The sequence below is a fragment of the Callorhinchus milii genome, unplaced genomic scaffold (assembly GCF_018977255.1).
Source record: "Callorhinchus milii isolate IMCB2004 unplaced genomic scaffold, IMCB_Cmil_1.0 Scaffold5, whole genome shotgun sequence".
In the NCBI taxonomy this organism is placed as follows: domain Eukaryota; kingdom Metazoa; phylum Chordata; class Chondrichthyes; order Chimaeriformes; family Callorhinchidae; genus Callorhinchus; species Callorhinchus milii.
In genome coordinates, this window is record NW_024704746.1 from 9,414,284 (window position 1) to 9,431,983 (window position 17,700).

At 42.8% G+C, this 17,700-nt stretch overlaps 3 protein-coding genes across 5 annotated transcripts; all 3 read right to left on the minus strand.

Moving 5' to 3' along the window:
* Positions 1-498: 498 nt before the first annotated feature.
* On the minus strand, positions 499-1,987 carry LOC103180072 (beta-1,3-galactosyltransferase 5-like). Its single transcript, XM_007895688.2, has 2 exons — positions 1,906-1,987; positions 499-1,630 (listed from the first exon to the last, which is right to left on the minus strand). Exons 1-2 carry the CDS (start codon positions 1,906-1,908, stop codon positions 668-670), a joined length of 966 nt encoding a protein of 321 aa, XP_007893879.2. The 5' UTR covers positions 1,909-1,987; the 3' UTR covers positions 499-667.
* Positions 1,988-3,169: 1,182 nt separating this feature from the next.
* LOC103179992 (beta-1,3-galactosyltransferase 5-like) lies at positions 3,170-6,016 on the minus strand. 2 transcript variants are annotated; one of them, XM_007895574.2, is made up of 2 exons: positions 5,912-6,016; positions 3,170-5,530 (listed from the first exon to the last, which is right to left on the minus strand). In XM_007895574.2, the coding sequence occupies exon 2, from the start codon at positions 5,528-5,530 to the stop codon at positions 4,574-4,576; it is 957 nt and encodes a 318-aa protein (XP_007893765.2). In that variant the 5' UTR covers positions 5,912-6,016; the 3' UTR covers positions 3,170-4,573.
* Positions 6,017-12,393: 6,377 nt separating this feature from the next.
* LOC103179993 (beta-1,3-galactosyltransferase 5-like) lies at positions 12,394-14,861 on the minus strand. Of its 2 annotated transcripts, none has more exons than XM_042335782.1 (2): positions 14,835-14,861; positions 12,394-13,442 (listed from the first exon to the last, which is right to left on the minus strand). In XM_042335782.1, exon 2 carries the CDS (start codon positions 13,440-13,442, stop codon positions 12,486-12,488), a length of 957 nt encoding a protein of 318 aa, XP_042191716.1. In that variant the 5' UTR covers positions 14,835-14,861; the 3' UTR covers positions 12,394-12,485. The 2 variants fall into 2 exon arrangements, with proteins under 2 accessions (XP_042191716.1, XP_007893764.2); XM_007895573.2 differs by lacking the exon at positions 14,835-14,861 and adding an exon at positions 13,739-14,144.
* Between the last annotated feature and the right edge of the window lie 2,839 nt (positions 14,862-17,700).

The window sequence follows — 17,700 nt, forward strand, 5'->3', positions numbered from 1 at the left end:
GACCTGCCCTACCATCGGTGGCCGGGCTTTCAGCCTCTCTGACCCGCACTCTGGAACTCCATCCCACGATCCCTTCGCATCGCTTCCTCCCTTGCCTCCTTCAAGGTCGGTCTCAAGACCTTTCTCTTCAACCGTGCCTTTGGTCTCCCTCCCACCTCTCTGCCTTCCCTCACCCCTACACCACCCCTCTCCCATGCTCGGGCCCTAACACCTGACTGTTCAGAGCTTTGGGACATTCTCCCGACATGAAAGGCACTCTATAAATGTAATTTTGTTGTTGTTGTTGTTGTTGTAGAACTTGCATAAGTCTGTATCCTGTTGTACAGGATCTGTATAAATTGTACAATCGCCTAGAATCTAGGTCATACATCTACCCAAGTCTCATTCAAGAGTCAATAATCTATGCAAATTTCACTCATACTTTGCATACAGTTGGGTGGTGTTCTGTAATGATGAGATCGGATGGGCCGAGGCGTCTTCCTCGTCCGAACTGATCTTGTGATCTTGTGATAAGGTGCAATGACTGTGTGTTTTGCTAGCCCATTGTATGCATCAGGTAAATGTTATATCCTGTTGCAAACAAAAATATGTTCCGCAGTGAATTAATAACATGGGGAATAGAATAACATGTGCAGCGAGAAAAGGTTTATTAGCACGATGTTCCTGATCAATATGAATTTTTCCTCTCAGTTGGGCAGTCGTTCCTGGTAGAATTCATCAGAGCTTTCCAAAACAACAGTAACTCCTCGGGGCTGTGTCGGTGAGAGGTTACCAGTTTCCGAAAGCGACAGACATGGAACTTTACCTTTCTGGTAAAAAATACTTTTCTCAAGCACATATCTACCGGAATGATCTTCAGTTCCACCAAGCACATCCCAATGTATACATCCTCCAGTTTAAATTTGGCAACTTGAGCTGAAATGTCCCAAATTTTCTTTGCAATGTCAGATGAGAGAACATAGCCACCTCCTGAGGAAAAGGGCGGATACGTTGGGTGCGGATATTCCTCTTCTTTTACATACCACTGGCTATTTTGCCTCCTCATGGGACTGCGGTTAAACCTGACCTCCCCAGTGAAGAAGTTGTTTCGATTCTTTGTGGCTAGAAGCTCCTGCAGGTAGTAGATATTCACAAACATGTCAGCGTCTGTCTTCATGACAAAGGAAGCGGATGGACAGAACCGAGTTACCCATTCCATTCCCATCAGCACTTTGGTTGTCAGGTTGTAATAGGAATCAGTGAAATTCTGCTGGATTATATCATTGTGTTGCAAACTCTCGTCCAGGAGCTGTTGCTGGTAATGGGCACTGTACCCAAGGAGGAAATAGGTGACGATTCTGTTGTTGCCAATGGTTGTTTCTTTGCCCCAGGTTTGCCGGATTGCCGCACGAGCTTTATTCTTGTTCATGGCGCTGGTCACAAGAATAACCAGGAATGGAGGGTTGACATGACACCTGGAATCTGGCACCAACAGGAAACCATCCTGTTTATACTGGGTGTGAGTTGCTCTTTCATAGCTGTACAGCAAGCAAAAAAGGAACAAAGCGAGCACGCCCAGCAAACTACGTTTCTTCCTTCGGTGGAAAGCAGATAATATGGCCATGAAATGATGTTTCACACTTTGTATCATCTGTAATAATAATAATAAGGATAATAATCCTTGCATTTGACATAGCGCCTAATCACATCATTGAGCCATCTCAAAGTACTTCAAAGGATTTACTCTAAGGTGAAAAGACACGATTATTGTACAATCTATATATTCCAGGATGAACATCATATCATCAGGCGCGAAGGGATATTAATGAATAATAATATAACTCGAGCCTGATGATATGATATTGTGCCAAGGGATATTAATGAACAGCCATTGGCACAATATTCGTAATAAGGAAATTACCTCACCATAAAAGGACTGGAACAATGTTGTTTCTCTTCGAAGGTCAACTGAGCTCCGGTGAGGATTGTCCCACGTTAAACTCCTCCACTGTCGAGAACGAATGAGACACACACTGGAGGAATCTGACAGAGGCAGCTCCAGTAAATACAATACAGAGTAATAAAATGGGATTACAATTCTCTTGGTCATTAAGCAGCGTCTGACAGATTTCCATTGGATGATAATGATCTCAGCATTACAGGTATAATTTAATGTCTTTGGAAGCAGAATGGCGTCAGGTAGATAATGTGAAGATAAGATTTGCAGAATATTTGTAAATCATTTGTGGATTGGATTTCTGAATTTCAAACATCTGTCATCTTGTTTTACATTCTACATCATCCAGGTCTCTAAAGATATGCGTCAAACTACGATATAAATGTTGATGGGGTTTGCACTAGTTTAGTTTTTTGCTGACTTATTATAAGGCAACACTTTGGGTATACCGTGGGGAGGGAGGCATAGAGTTCACATAAACCCGCTCAGCTGTGGAGCAATGGCCCTGCACTTTGGGAAACAGTCACTCAAGGGCCACAACAAAGATGCTGAGCCCCAGCATTGGCTTCAATGGGAATGGGCAGCCTGTTAATGACAATGGATAGCAATCGTGAGGAGGAAGGATTCATGTCTGAATCTCCCCTGAGAGGAATCAGATTATTAAGTGGGCCCAATATCATTATGGGCAACTGTCTTAGTCTACATTGGTCCATTGTGCTTACTGGACTAAACAGGTGGTTTTGTTTGCCACCAATTAACTAACATTGTGTCTCAGCTTGGCACACTCGCCTCTCAGAGAGAGGGTTGTGGGTTCCAGCCCTATATTGGGGATCATATGGTCTCAGGTGACACTCCAATGCAGTGCTGGGAGTGTGTTTCATTGTCAGAGGTGCCGTCCTTTGCACTGGGACATTAAACGTTCAGGCGAAAGAGAAGGGCATTTCTCTTAGTATTCTGGACAAAAATCCCCCAAATGGAGTGGTCATTCACTCCACGGCTGTCTGTGGGGCACGACTGTGCACATTTGGCTGCTACATTTTGCTCACAAAATACACAGTCAAACAGCTTGATAGTATATGCTGTGAAATGCTTTGAGACATATCAATGACATGATAAGCTGCTATATCAAATCCAAGGATTATTATTCACTAAAAAGAGATTCTTTCAACAAGTCTGTTGGCTTTGATCGTCTAGATGGTAAATAAAAAGGAATGAATGTTCAACAAATTGGCATTTCAGTGCAGAGCATTTTTATTTACTTTTTAAATGAAATTGAAAATGTCCTTTAAGACCAAAAGGTCATGAAATCACAAAATTACAAGTAGAGATCACAAGAAGGAGATCACAAAGTCATAAGGTTCAAATAAAGAAGGCCCTTCAGCCCATTTGATCTTATTCTTCATTGATAAGCTGTTTGTCCCAGATATCAGAGCTGGAAACAATAATAATCCCACTCCCAAAAAATAATTTGGTCACTCAATCTATGATGGTTTGTGCGACACAGCTGTGAACAATTAGTAGTCATGTTTTACCCACAAAATACTCAGTCAATCCACTTTACAGCATATCCTGTGAAGCGTTTGAGATGTCTCAACAACAGCGCTATATCAAATGTTGTATTGTTGTTAACAGTTTTGTTCTATCACAGTTGAAATTGGCAATGTTTGTGCTGTTTACTATACAATAAATGAAAAACTTTAACATCATGGTCTGGGCATTTTTTTGGTGTCTGAAGTTTATATAAACTATTCAATGGGTATTTTAATGAATTCTCTTTTCCTCTTGATTGCCTCAATAAGTCTCATATCTGATCTAAGTGACGCAAGTTATGCCCCTGACATTTTGCAAGTCCCTCAATGATTAAACATTAAGCAGGATGTTCTTAGACCGTGTTGTGTAGATCTCGTTTGAAATGTATCAACCTTTACAGCTTGATGTCTAATAGACTGTCAATCGACTTTACAGTATATCCTGTGAAATGCTTTGAGACATCTCGAAGAAGTGACAAAGCGCTTTATCAAATGCAATGATTATTATTATAAATACAGAATGCATACAATTTATATTGCCATTATAGTAACTGTAGTTATAGGGGGGTAAAATACAGCTTAGGACTTGTTAATTATCACCAGTAATAATTATGATAAAAATAAAGATATTTCCCCCCAAATCTGTAATTATCTATTAGACAAAACACGTCATCAAAATCCATCTGTAGTTTTTGGAGAACACTCTCCCGGGCTTCAGCAAGTATCTCATTCAAACCTACAAAAGTCTCATAGCCTCCACACACCCCCAGATTTCATGTCAATATATTTTTGCCTGAGTCTAGTATCGTGCGCTACATCTTTCCAACATTGATTGTTTGGCCCATATTTGCTCTGAACTCGGAAAGACATCAGCGTAACATCACACGAGAATACTCAGCCTCTTGACAACCAAATGTTACAACAGCAGTGTTTGGGCGATTGTTGTCTGAACTGATCTTGGACCTGTTTTGAACTTCTGTCCATTCAGAGTGTAAATTTCATGACCTGTTGTGAAGAAAAATAGGTGAAGCCATGTTGCTCTGCAATATCATGGAAGTGTAAAATAACATCTGTGGCCAGAACGATTCTGTTTGTGAAGTGCTGCTCATCAATTTTTCCTCTCTTCAGGACATTCCTCCCTGGTGGAATTCATCGTAGCTTCCCAACCTATCTGTATCTCCAAGGGACTCAGTCCATGAGAGGTCACCAGTTTCCGATAGCGACAAATAGAGAATTTTACCTTTGAGGAGTAAAATGTTTTCACTGAGTGCATTTCAACCGGAACGACCTTCAGCTTCGCCAGGCACAAGGCAATGTAAATATCCTCCAGTTTAAGTTTGGGCACTTGGGCTGAAACCTCCCAAACTTTCTTCGCAACATCAGCTGAGAAAACATAGCCAGTTCCTGAGCAAAAAGTCGGAAACGTTGGGTGAGGATAATCTCTTTTACTTATATACCATTTATTATTGGCACGCCTTATTGGTGTTTCTTTAAACCTGACTTCCCCAGTAAAGAAGTCGCTTCGATTCTTTGTGGCTAGAAGCTCCTGCAGGTAGTAGGTGTTCACAAACATGTCAGTGTCTGTCTTCATGACAAAGGAGGAGGATGGACAGAACCGAGTTACCCATTCCATTCCCATCAGCACTTTGGTCGTCAGGTTGTAATAGGAATCAGTGAAATTCTGCTGGATTATATCATTGTGTTGCAAACTCTCATTCAGGAGCTGTTGCTGGTAATGTGCGCTGTATCCAAGGAGGAAATAGGTGACGATTCTGTTGTTGCCAATGGTTGTTTCTTTGCCCCAGGTTTGCCGGATTGCCGCACGAGCTTCATTCTTGTTCGTGGCGCTGGTCACAAGAATAACCAGGAATGGAGGGTTGACATTACACCTGGAATCTGGCACCAACAGGAAACCATCCTGTTTATACTGGGTGTGAGTTGCTCTTTCATATCTGTACAGCAAGCAAAAAAGGAACACAGCGAGCACGCCCAACAAACTACGTTTCTTCCTTCGGTGGAAAGCAGATAATATGGCCATGATATGATGGTTCATATGTTGAATCATCTGTAATAATAATAATAATATATACAGCCTAATCACATCATTGAGATACATCAAAGCACTTCATAAAATATACTCTAAAATGGATTGATTGAATCATGCAGCAGACAATTGCGCACAGCAGTGTCTCACAAAGAGTTGTGGATTGAGAAAACAAATAAATATTTTTTTTTGAAGAGATTATTACCCTCGAAAAACAATAAGGAAAGATAAAAGAAAGACATGATTATTGTACAATTTATATATTCCAGGATGAACATCATATCATCAGGCTCGAAGTGATATTAATGAATAATAATATACCTTCGAGCCTGATGATATGATATTGTACCAAGGGATATTGATGACTAGCCGTTGGCACAATGTTTGTAATAAGGAAATTACCTCACAATAAAAGGACTGGGAAAATGTTGTTTCTCTTCGCAGGTCAACTGAGCTCCGGTGAGGAATGTCCCACGTTAAACTCCTCTACTGTCAAGAACGAATGAGACACACACTGGAGGAATCTGACAGAATCTACTGTAGATACATTAGAGTAATAAAATGGGATTACATTTCTCTTGGCATTAAGCAGCATCTGACAGATTTCCATTGGATGATAATGATCTCAGCATTACAGGTACAATTTAACATCTTTGAAAACAAATAGCGTCAGGTAGATTAGGTGAAGATAAGATTTGCAGAATATTTGCAAATCATTTGTGTTTTGGGTTTCTGAATTTTCAACCTCTGTCGTCTTGTTTTACAATCTACATCATCCAGGTCTCTAAAGATATGAGTCAAACTGCAATGTCAGCCATATGTGAACACTGATGGGGTTTGCGTTGGTTCATTTATTTTGCTGACGTCACAGTGGCAACATATCGGGTATCCCATGGAGAGGGAGGCACAGAGCTCACATAAACCCACTCAGCTGTGGAGCAATGGATCTGCGCTTTGGGAAACAATCACTCAAGGGCCACAAAGCTGCTGAGTCCCAGCAATGGTTTCAATGGGAATGGGCAGACAGGTGCTTGTTAATGATAATGTATAGCGATCGTGAAGAGGGAGGATTCCTTTCTGATTCTTCCCTGACAGAAATCAGACAACTCAGTGGGCCCAGTATCATTCTGGGCAGCCATTTTAATTGGACGTTGGATCACATATTAGTTCTGGTTATGAGTAATAGGAACAATCATTTCTCCAACACAAAGGTGGGTGAGGCATCTAGTAATAGTGATCATAATGTTATCACATTAAGAATTAGAAGGATTGATGAGGTATAAATGCACAAACAAAATTGCCAAGTTTTAAAAAGACCAATTTAATGGCATGGAGAAACCTTGTCAGAGTGGGTCTGGCAGTTTTAAACATGGTTAAAAGAGCAGAGGAACTATGGAGCTAATTCAAGGAAGTGATTTGGAATGCGATGGACCAATGTGTATCCATGTAAAGCAAAGGTACCAAACTTAACAGCACTCCTGCCTGGTTGGATGGGGTTACACTCACGTCAAGGCTTTGGTTTCACAGTCTAGACTGACACTCCAGTGCAGTGGTGGGTGGAACGTTGCATTATCAGAGGTGCAGATGTTCAGTAGAGATGTTATACTGAGGATCCGTCTCTCTGTTCAGGTGGACGCTAAAGATTGTGTTGCAAATTCAGCTGTTGCTGGTAATGTGCACCGTAACTAAGGAGGAAATAGGTGATGATTCTGTTGTTGCCTATCGTTGCTTCTCTGCCCCAGGTCTGCTGGATTGCTGCATAAGTTTTGCCCTTGTTCATGGCTCTGGTCACAAGAATAACCAGGAAAGAAGCGTTGACATTGGAATCTGGCAACCACAGGAAACCGTCCTGTTTATACTGGGCGTGTGTTTGTCTTTCATATCTGTACAGCAAGCAAAAAAGGAACAATCAAGAGGAAAAGAGAATAATATGCCTTCGAGCCTGATGATTTTCTGTATCAAGGGATATTAATGATTAGCCATTGGCATAGTGTTCGTAAGAAGGAAATTTGAGCGGCAATGTTTATTTCTACGAAAGTCAACTGAGCTCCGGTGAGGAATGTCCCATGTTAAACGACTCCGCTGTCGAGAATGAATGAAACAAACACTGGAGGAATCTGACAGAGGCAGCTCCAGTAGATACAATACAGAGTAATAAAATGGGATTATAATTCTCTTGGTCATTAAGCAATGTCTGACAGATTTCCATTGGATGATAATGATCTCAGCATTACAGGTACAATATAATGTCCTTGGAAGCAGAATGGCATCAGGTAGATAATGTGGATAGGATTTGCAGAGTATTTGCAAATCATTTGTGGATTAGGTTTCTTAATTTCAAACCTCTGTCATCCTGTTTTACAATCTACATCATCCATGTCTCTAAAGATATGAGTCAAACTACAATGTCGGCCATATGGGAACACTGATGGGGTTTGCACTGGTTCATTTATTTTGCTGACGTCAAGGTGGCAACACATTGGGTATCTCATAGGGAGGGAGGCACAGAGCTCACATAAACCCGCTCAGCTGTGGAAACAGTCACTCAAGAGCCACAAAGCTGCTGAGCCCCAGCAATGGCTTCAATGGGAATGGGCAGGTAGGCCCTTGTTAATGACAATGGATAGCGATTGTGAAGAGGGAGGATTCCTTTCTAATTCTCCCCTCACAGAAATCAGACAGCTAGGTGGGCCCAGTATCATTCTGCACAACCATCTTAGTCTAACCTGGTCCATTGTGCCCACTGAACTAAACAGGTTATTCTTGTTATTCCAATTAACCAACATTGGGCCTCAGCTTGGCACACTCACCTCTCAGACAGAAGGTTGTGGGTTCCAGCCCTATACTGGGAATTGGGGATCATATGGTCTAAGGTGACACTCCAAAGCAGTGCTAGGAGCATGTTGCACTGTCGGAGGTGTCGTCCTTTGCATGAGGCATTAAACCGAGCTCCTGTCTGCTTGTTCAGGCGAAAGCGAAGGGAGTTTGTCTCGGTGGTCCAACCAACAATCCTCCAAATGGAGTGCTGTGAAGTGCTTTGAGCCATCTCAATGACATGATAAGCTGCTATATCAAATCCAAGGGTTATTATTAACTAAAGAGAGATTCATTCAACAAGTCTTCTGGCTTTGATCGTCTAGTTTCTCCGGGTAAAAAAAAGGAATGAACATTCCACAATTTGGCATTTCAGTGCAGAGCATTTTTATTTAGGTTTTAGATGAAATTGAAAATGTCCTTTAAGATCACAAAGTCATGAAATCACAAGGTCTCAGGTAGAGATTACAAGAATGAGATCACAAGGTCACAAGATGGTTTCAAATGAAGAAGGCCCTTCAGCCCATTTGATCTCATTCTTCATTGATAAGCCATTTATCCCAGATATCTGAGCTGGAAACAATAATAATCCCACTCCAAGAAAATAATTTGGTCACTCAATCTATGATGACAGTGTGCGCAATTGGCAGTCGTGTTTTGCCCACAAAATACTCAGTCAATCCACTTTACAGTATATCCTGTGAAGCATTTGAGATGTCTCAACGACAGCGCTATATCAAATGCTGTATTATTATTAACAGTTTTGTTCTATCACAGTTGAAATTGGCAATGATTGTGCTGTTTACTATACATTAAATGAAAAACTTTAACATCATGGTCTGGGTATTCTTTGGTGTCTGAAATTTATATAAAATATTCAGTGGGTATTTTAATGAATTCTCTTGATGTCTAATAAACTGTCAATCCACTTTAATCATAGAATCATAGAATCATAGAATGTTGCGGCACAGAAGGAGGCCATTCGGCCCATCGAGTCTGTGCCGGCTCTTTGACAGAGCAACTGATTTTTATTAACCCCACTCTCACCAGCTTTCTCCCCATAACCCTGCAAAGCTGTCTTCCCCAGATACCTATCCAGTTCTCTCTTAAAAGCTGTTATCGAATCGGACTTCACTGCCCTTTCGGGCAGATCATTCCAAATTCTAACAACTCGCTGAGTGAAAAAATTTCTTCTAACCTCCCCTCTGCTTCTTTTGGAAGATATCTTAAGACTGTGACCACGAGTCACAGACACACTTACCAGCAGAAACAGCTTTTTCCTATCTCGCCTGTCGAAACCTTTCATGATCTTGAAGACCTCTATCAGGTCCCGCGTAACCTTCTCTGCTCTAATGGGAAAAGTCCTAACTTTTCCAGCCTGTCCTCATAGCTAAGCTTCCCCATTCCTGGTATCATTCTCGTGAATCTCCTCTGCACCCTTTCCAGTGCCTTAATATCCTTCCTGAGGTAAGGTGCCCAGAACTGGACGCAGTACTCCAGCTGAGGCCTAACCAGTATTTTGTACAGATTAAGCATAACCTCCCTACTCTTATACTCTATGCCCCTACTAATGAAGCTCAGTACACCAAATGCCCTTTTTACTGCCCTATCTACCTGCTCTGCCACCTTCAATGAATCGCTTACTTGAACGCCCAGATCTCTCTGTACGTTCACCCCCCTTAAAATTGAGCTACCAAGCCTATATTGCCTCCTATCATTTTTCCTACCTAAGTGTATCACCTCGCACTTATCTACATTGAAATCCATCTGCCACATGTCAGCCCATTCCACCATTCTGTGTATGTCTGCCTGCAGTCCGTCACAATCTTCTTCACTATTTACTACCCTACCGAACTTGGTACCATCTGCATACTTGGAAATAGTGCTCCCTTTGCCCAAGTCCAGATCATTAATATATATTAGAAAGAGCAGTGGTCCCAATACCGATCCTTTGGGGACACCGCTGCACACTTCCTTCCATTGCGAGAAACACCCATTAACCACCACCCTCTGCATTCTGTCACTCAGCCAGTTCCTAATCCAAATGGCTACTGTCCCCTTAATACCGTGAGCCTCCAGTTTTTTTATTAACCTCTTATGCGGTACTGTGTCAAAAGCCTTTTTAAAATCCATGTAAATAATGTCCACCGCATTTCCCTCATCAACCCTCGCAGTCACCTCTTCAAAAAATTCTATTAGATTTGTTAGGCAAGATTTGCCTTTAACAAATCCATGTTGGCTGTCTCTAATTACCTTGTGTTCCTCTAAGTAGAGATTTATTTTGTCCCGGATTACGGTCTCCAGTAGCTTTCCTATTACCGAAGTTAGGCTGACTGGCCTGTAATTTCGGGGCTTGTCTTTCTGCCCCTTTTTGTAGAGTGGGGTAACATTAGCCACTCTCCAGTCTCTTGGCACCACTCCTGTGTCCAATGACGACTGAAATATAATGGCCAAAGCCTCCGCTATTTGAACCCGTATCTCCCACAGCAACCTTGGGTGAAACCCATCTGGTCCTGGTGACTTATCAATTTTGAGCCCAGTCAATCTTTTCAGAACTTCCTTTCTATCTATAGTAATCTGATCTATGTCCTCTACCCTGTCATCCAATACTGTGGCATTTGGGGCATCCGTTTCCGTTGTGAAGACAGATGCAAAGTACTCGTTTAGTACATCAGCCATGCCCTCTGCCTCCACAACAAGATTGCCGTCATTGTTGTTGATTGGTCCCACCCTACCTTTAACTAACCTTTTTTCCTTTATGTGCTTATAAAATATTTTAGGATTCCCCTTTATGTTATCTGCTAACCTCTTCTCATGCGATCTTTTAGCCTGTCTTATCGCTCTTTTAAGATCACTCCTGCATTCTCTATAATGCGCTTTGCTATCCTCAGCATGTTCTGGGAATTGCTTTGAGACGTTTCAAAGAAGTGACAAAGCACTATATCAAATGCAAGGATTATTATTATAAATACAGAATGAATACAATTTATATTGCCGTTATAGTAACTGTAGTTATAAGGGTGCAAACTACAGCTTAGGACGTGTTAATTATCACCAGTAATAGTTATGATAAAAATCAAGATACTTCCCCCAAAATCTGTAATTATCTATTAGACAAAACGTGTCATCAAAATCCATCTGTAGTCTTTGGAGAATACGCTCCTGGGCTTCAGCAAGATATTGACCACTGCTATTGCCTATAGTGGAGCTATTATTTTCCATCTTCCTTGCCCCTTTTTGCCCATCTTCAGATCGCACCTGAAGACTATCCCCGTTAATCGTGGCTATGGACACCTCCCCTTTCTCTTCAGCTCAACATCAAACTACACCATAGTTCAGCACTCCGAGATGCTACGCAGTGTGAAGGGACAACAATACACAGTCAATTCACTTTACAGTGTATTCTGTGAAGTGCTTTGAGATGTCTCAACTATGTGATAAAGTGCTATATCAAAATGCCAGGATTGAAGATTATAAATCCTGAGCTGTATTATTTTGTATCACATTGACTAATTTTTAAAGTATCTCATTCAAACCTACAAAAGTCTCATAACCTCCACCCACCGCCAGACCTCATGTTAATACATTTTTGCCTGAGTCTAGTATCGTGCGCTACCTCTTTCCAACACGAGAATACCCATTTTGAACTTGTGTCCATTCAGAGTGTAAATTTCATGTAAATTTCGGAGTCCTGTAGCTCAGTGGTTAGAGCACTCGTTTTGCAAGTGAGAGACCTGAGTTCAATTCCAGGCAGGGCGAAACCTTGGGCAAGTTTCCTTACTCCACACGCCTAATAATAATCCCTCCAAAAACCAAAAACAATAATTAAATTGGTTATTTTCAATCTACGACTGTTTGTGGGACATTGCTGTGTGCAATTGGCTGCGGCGTTCGCCCACAAATATACAGTCAATTCACTTTACAGTGTGTTCTGTGAAGCGCTTTGGGACGACCTCCCGACATGAAAAGCGCTATATCAAATGCAAGGATTATTATTATTATTATTATATATAAATACAAATAAATGTAAATGTATATATATAAATAAACGTAAATTTCAGAGTGTAAAGAAAAAGAGGTGAAGCTATGTTGCTCTGCAATATCATGGGAGTGTAAAATAACATCTGTGGCCAGAACGATTCTGTTTGTGAAGTGCTGCTCATCAATTTTTCCTCTCTTCAGGACATTCCTCCCTGGTGGAATTCATCGTAGCTTCCCAACCTATCTGTATCTCCAAGGGACTCAGTCCATGAGAGGTCACCAGTTTCCGATAGCGACAAATAGAGAATTTTACCTTTGAGGAGTAAAATGTTTTCACTGAGTGCATTTCAACCGGAACGACCTTCAGCTTCGCCAGGCACAAGGCAATGTAAATATCCTCCAGTTTAAGTTTGGGCACTTGGGCTGAAACCTCCCAAACTTTCTTCGCAACATCAGCTGAGAAAACATAGCCAGTTCCTGAGCAAAAAGTCGGAAACGTTGGGTGAGGATAATCTCTTTTACTTATATACCATTTATTATTCACCGGCCTTATTGGCCTGCGGTTAAACCTGACATCCCCAGTAAAGAAGTCGCTTCGATTCTTTGTGGCTAGAAGCTCCTGCAGGTAGTAGGTGTTCACAAACATGTCAGTGTCTGTCTTCATGACAAAGGAGGAGGATGGACAGAACCGAGTTACCCATTCCATTCCCATCAGCACTTTGGTCGTCAGGTTGTAATAGGAATCAGTGAAATTCTGCTGGATTATATCATTGTGTTGCAAACTCTCATTCAGGAGCTGTTGCTGGTAATGTGCGCTGTATCCAAGGAGGAAATAGGTGACGATTCTGTTGTTGCCAATGGTTGTTTCTTTGCCCCAGGTTTGCCGGATTGCCGCACGAGCTTCATTCTTGTTCGTGGCGCTGGTCACAAGAATAACCAGGAATGGAGGGTTGACATTACACCTGGAATCTGGCACCAACAGGAAACCATCCTGTTTATACTGGGTGTGAGTTGCTCTTTCATATCTGTACAGCAAGCAAAAAAGGAACACAGCGAGCACGCCCAGCAAACTACATTTCTTCCTTCGGTGGAAAGCAGATAATATGGCCACGAAATGACGTTTTATACCTTGAATCATCTGTAATAATAATAATAACAACAATAATAATCCTTGGTTTTGATATAGCACTTCATCACATCATTGAGACGTCCCAAAACACTTCACTGGATATACTGTAAAGCGAATTGACTCAGCAACGTGGTAGCCAGATAGTATGCCCATGAAATCACGTTTCACACCTTGTATCTCTTGTGAGATATAATAAAGACACGGTTATTGTAAGATCTATATCTTTCAGGGTGAACATCATATCATCAGGCTCGAAAGGAATGAAACAAAGAGGTGGACTGGCACAATTTTCTTAGGTAACTCACCTTAAAATTAAAAGGGCTAAAGTTCTTTCACATTGGCATCAGTAGAGGATTTTTGAGGCGAATAGTTGCCTTGGATTTACCAAGTTTCCTTGTTCCTCGCTCTTACAGACGTTCAATTGTTAAGAATAATCTTAATTTTACAGATGTATTGTGCTTTGGATGAGGCTTGCACATCCGCAATCAATTTGAGCAGGTGTAAAAAATGGGAGAGGTAAGGCCTCTAGTATCCTGAACCTTAACCTACACGTGACTGTTTATGGCCCTACCTGTAACAGAGCAGGAGAGTGGAGTGATAATGCCCACTGGTGCCACTCAAATTAATATTGATTTAACATTCAGTCATTGCGTAAACCAAGGCATTAAACTCCACCCTACCTGCCCCACCATAGGCTGGCGAACTTTCAGCCATTCCTCCCCCGCCCTCTCTGGAACTCCATTCCGAAGTTCCTCCACCTCGCTGCCTGCCTCCCCACATTCAAAATAATCTCAAGACTCACCTCTTTGACCATACTTTCAGTCATATTTCCCTACCCCACACCACCCCAAACAACTCAGCTGCCAATCCTGCAATGTGAAGCACTTTGAGATGTCCTCCCAATGTGAAAGGTGCTGTATAAATGCATATCATATTTGCACAACACTTCGGGAGCAGAGATGAAGAGTACAGAGTACCGCTACTTTTGTGCTGTAGGATTACTGTAGCATATTGGTTAGAGCCAGAGGAACTGGGTTCGATTTCCAGGCAGGGCGAAACGTTAGGCACGTTTTGTTACTCCGCATGCCTTTGTTTACCGAGCAGTAAGTAGGAACCTGGTTGTTAGTCTATTGGCACATTGCTTTTCATGGGGTAATAATGCCTCAAAAATACATTTTAAAAAGTAATTTGGGCACTCAATCCATAACTGTTTGTGGGAAACTGGTGTGCAAAATGGGCTGCATGAAATGATGTTTCACAAGTTGAATCATCTGTAATAATAATAATAAAATGCCTAATCACATCATTGAGACCTCTCAAAGCGCTTCACATGATATACTCTTATGTGAGTTGACTGAATAGGAAATTGACTGAATAGGAAAACCTCTCATCAAAACCTACCGCTCCGCTCTCGCCTCAGCCAAATCGTCATTCTATTCCAGGTTAATCCTGGAGGCGAAGGACAACCACAGGCTCCTGTTCTCCACCACCAACCGGCTCCTCCGCCCTCCAAGCCATGACCAGTAGATTCTTTCCTCTGACTCGCACAGCAAGAGAATGCTGGACTTCTTCGAGTCCAAAATCGAGGGAATCCGCTCAGCTGCCACTGCTCCTCCAACTTCCAACCCCTCCCTACCCTCACCCCACACTCCGACAATTACCCATCCCTCCTTCCACACGTTTGAACCTATCAACTCCTCCTCTGTCTTCACCACCATATCCTCCATAATGCCCACCACCTGCTCCCTGGACCCCATCCCCACCCCTCTCCTTAAATCCCAGCTCTATTTCCTTGCCCCATTACTCGTAAACATCATCAATCTCTCCCTGTCATCTGGCACTGTTCCTTCCTCCCTCAAAACAGCCATTATCACCCCCACCTTCAAGAAACCTTCTCTTGACCCATCACAGCTATCCAGCTACCGGCCCACCTCAACCTTCAAGGTTCTGTCCTTGACTGGTTCAGGTCCTACCTTTCACACCGCCTCCACGTCGTCCCAGCAAACGGCTTCTCCTCCAGCCCCTGCACCAACTTGTGCGGTTTTCCTCAGGGCTCTGTCCTCGGTCCCCTCCTCTTCACCCTCTACATGCTCCCCCTTGGTGACATCATCCGCAGACATGGGGTAAATTTTCACATGTATGCGGATGACACCCAACACTATCTCTCTGCCTCCCCCCTCAACTCCAGGACTACTGGCGTCCTGACCGACTGCCTGTCCGACATCAAGTCCTGGACAAGGGATAACTTTCTCCAACTCAACGTCAGCAAGACCGAGGCCCTCCTGATTGGCTCGAGCCAGCTCCTCCGCACCTCAGGCGCTGGCGCTGGCAGCATCAGCCTCCTCGAACCTGGGTGTCTTGTTTGATCCTGAACTGTCCTTTCTCCCCCACATCCACACCAGGACCACCGCTGCCTATCACCACCTCTGCAACATTGCCATACTCCGCCACTGCCTCACCCATCAGACTGCCTTTTCCATGCATTCATCACATCAAGGCTTAATTTTGGAAACTGCCTCCTCATCGGCCGTCCCAACTCTTCCCTTCACAGGCTGCAGATCATCCAACATCGGTGGCCGGGATTTTGGCCTCTCTTACCCCACACTCTGGAACTCCATCCCTCGATCCATTCTCCTCGCTTCCTCCCTTGCCTCCTTGAAGGCTGGTCTCAAGACCCTTCTCTTCGACCGTGCATTTGGTCGCCCTCCCACCTCTCTGTCTTCCCTTAGCCCTACACCACCCTTCCCTCACGCTCGGGTCCCGACACCTGACTGTTCAGCACTTTGGGAAGTCCTCCCAATGTGAAAGAAGCTCTCTAAATGTAATTTTGTTATTGCTGTTGTTGTTGTTGAATAACGCAGCAGCCAATTGCGCACAGCAATGTCTCACAAACAGTTGTGGATTGTGTAACCAAATTAATATTTTTTTGAAGGGATTATTACCCCCAGAAAACAATAAGGTAAGATAAAAGAAACACATGTTTATTGTATAATCTATATATTCCAGGGTCAACAAACAATCATCAGGCTCGAAGAGATATTAGTAAATAATAATATCCCTTTGAGCCTGACGATATGATATTGTAGCAAGGGATATTAATGAATATCCGTGGGCACAATGTTTCCAATACGGAACTTACCTCACCATAAAAGGACTGGGACAATATTGTTTCTCTTCGAAGGTCAACTGAGCTCTAGTGAGGATTGTCCCATGTTAAATGTCTCCGCTGTTGACAACGAATGAGACACACACTGGAGGAATCGGACAGACGCAGCTCCAGTAGATACAATACAGAGTAATAAAATGGCATTACAATTCTCTTGGTCATTAAGCAGCGTCTGACAGATGTCCATTGGATGATAATGATCTCAGCATTACATGTCCAATTTAATGTCTTTGGAAGCAGAATGGCGTCAGGTAGTTAATGTGAAGATAAGGTTTGCATAATAATTGCTAATTATTTGTGTTTTGTGTTTCTGAACTTCAAACCTCTGTCATCTTGTTTTACATTCTACATCATCCAGGTCTCTAAAGATATGAGTCAAACTGCAATGTCGGCCATATAGGAACACTGATGGGGTTTGCATTGGTTCATTTATTTTGCTGGCTTCACATTGGTTATCCCATGGGGAGGGAGGCACAGAGCTCACATAAACCCGCTCAGCTGTGTAGCAATGGCCCTGCGCTTTGGGAAACAATCACTCAAGGGCCACAAAGCTGCTGAGCTCCAGCAATGGTTTCAATGGGAATGGGCAGACAGGCGCTTGTTAATGACAATGGATAGCGATCGTGAAGAGGGAGGATTCCTTTCTACAACAACAAGAACAACAAAAATACATTTATAGAGCGCCTTTCACGTCGGGAGGACGTCCCAAAGCGCTGAACAGTCAGGTCTTTCTAATTCTCCCCTCACAGAACTCAGACAACTTAGTGGGCCCAGTATCATTCTGTGCAGCCATCTTAGTCTACACTGGCCTACTGTTCCCACTGGACTAAACAGGTTCTTCTGTTTGTCACCAATTAACCAACATTGTGTCTCAGCCTGGCACACTCGCCTCTCAGATGAAAGGTTGGAGATTCCAGGCCTATATTGGACTTGGGGACCATATGGTCTAAGGTGACACTCCAATGCAGTGCTGGGAGCGTGTTGCATTGTGGAAGGTGCCGTCCTTTGCATGAGACGTTAAACAGAGTTCCTGTCTACCTGTTCAACAACAACAGGATTACATTTGTAAAGCACCTTTCACGTCGGGAGGACGACCCAACG

What these genes read in the sequence shown, in the direction of transcription:
- LOC103179992 (XM_007895574.2), bottom strand. Translation starts at nt 5,530, where the DNA reads ATGATTCAACATATGAACCATCATATCATGGCCATATTATCTGCTTTC.
- LOC103179993 (XM_042335782.1), bottom strand. Translation starts at nt 13,442, where the DNA reads ATGATTCAAGGTATAAAACGTCATTTCGTGGCCATATTATCTGCTTTC.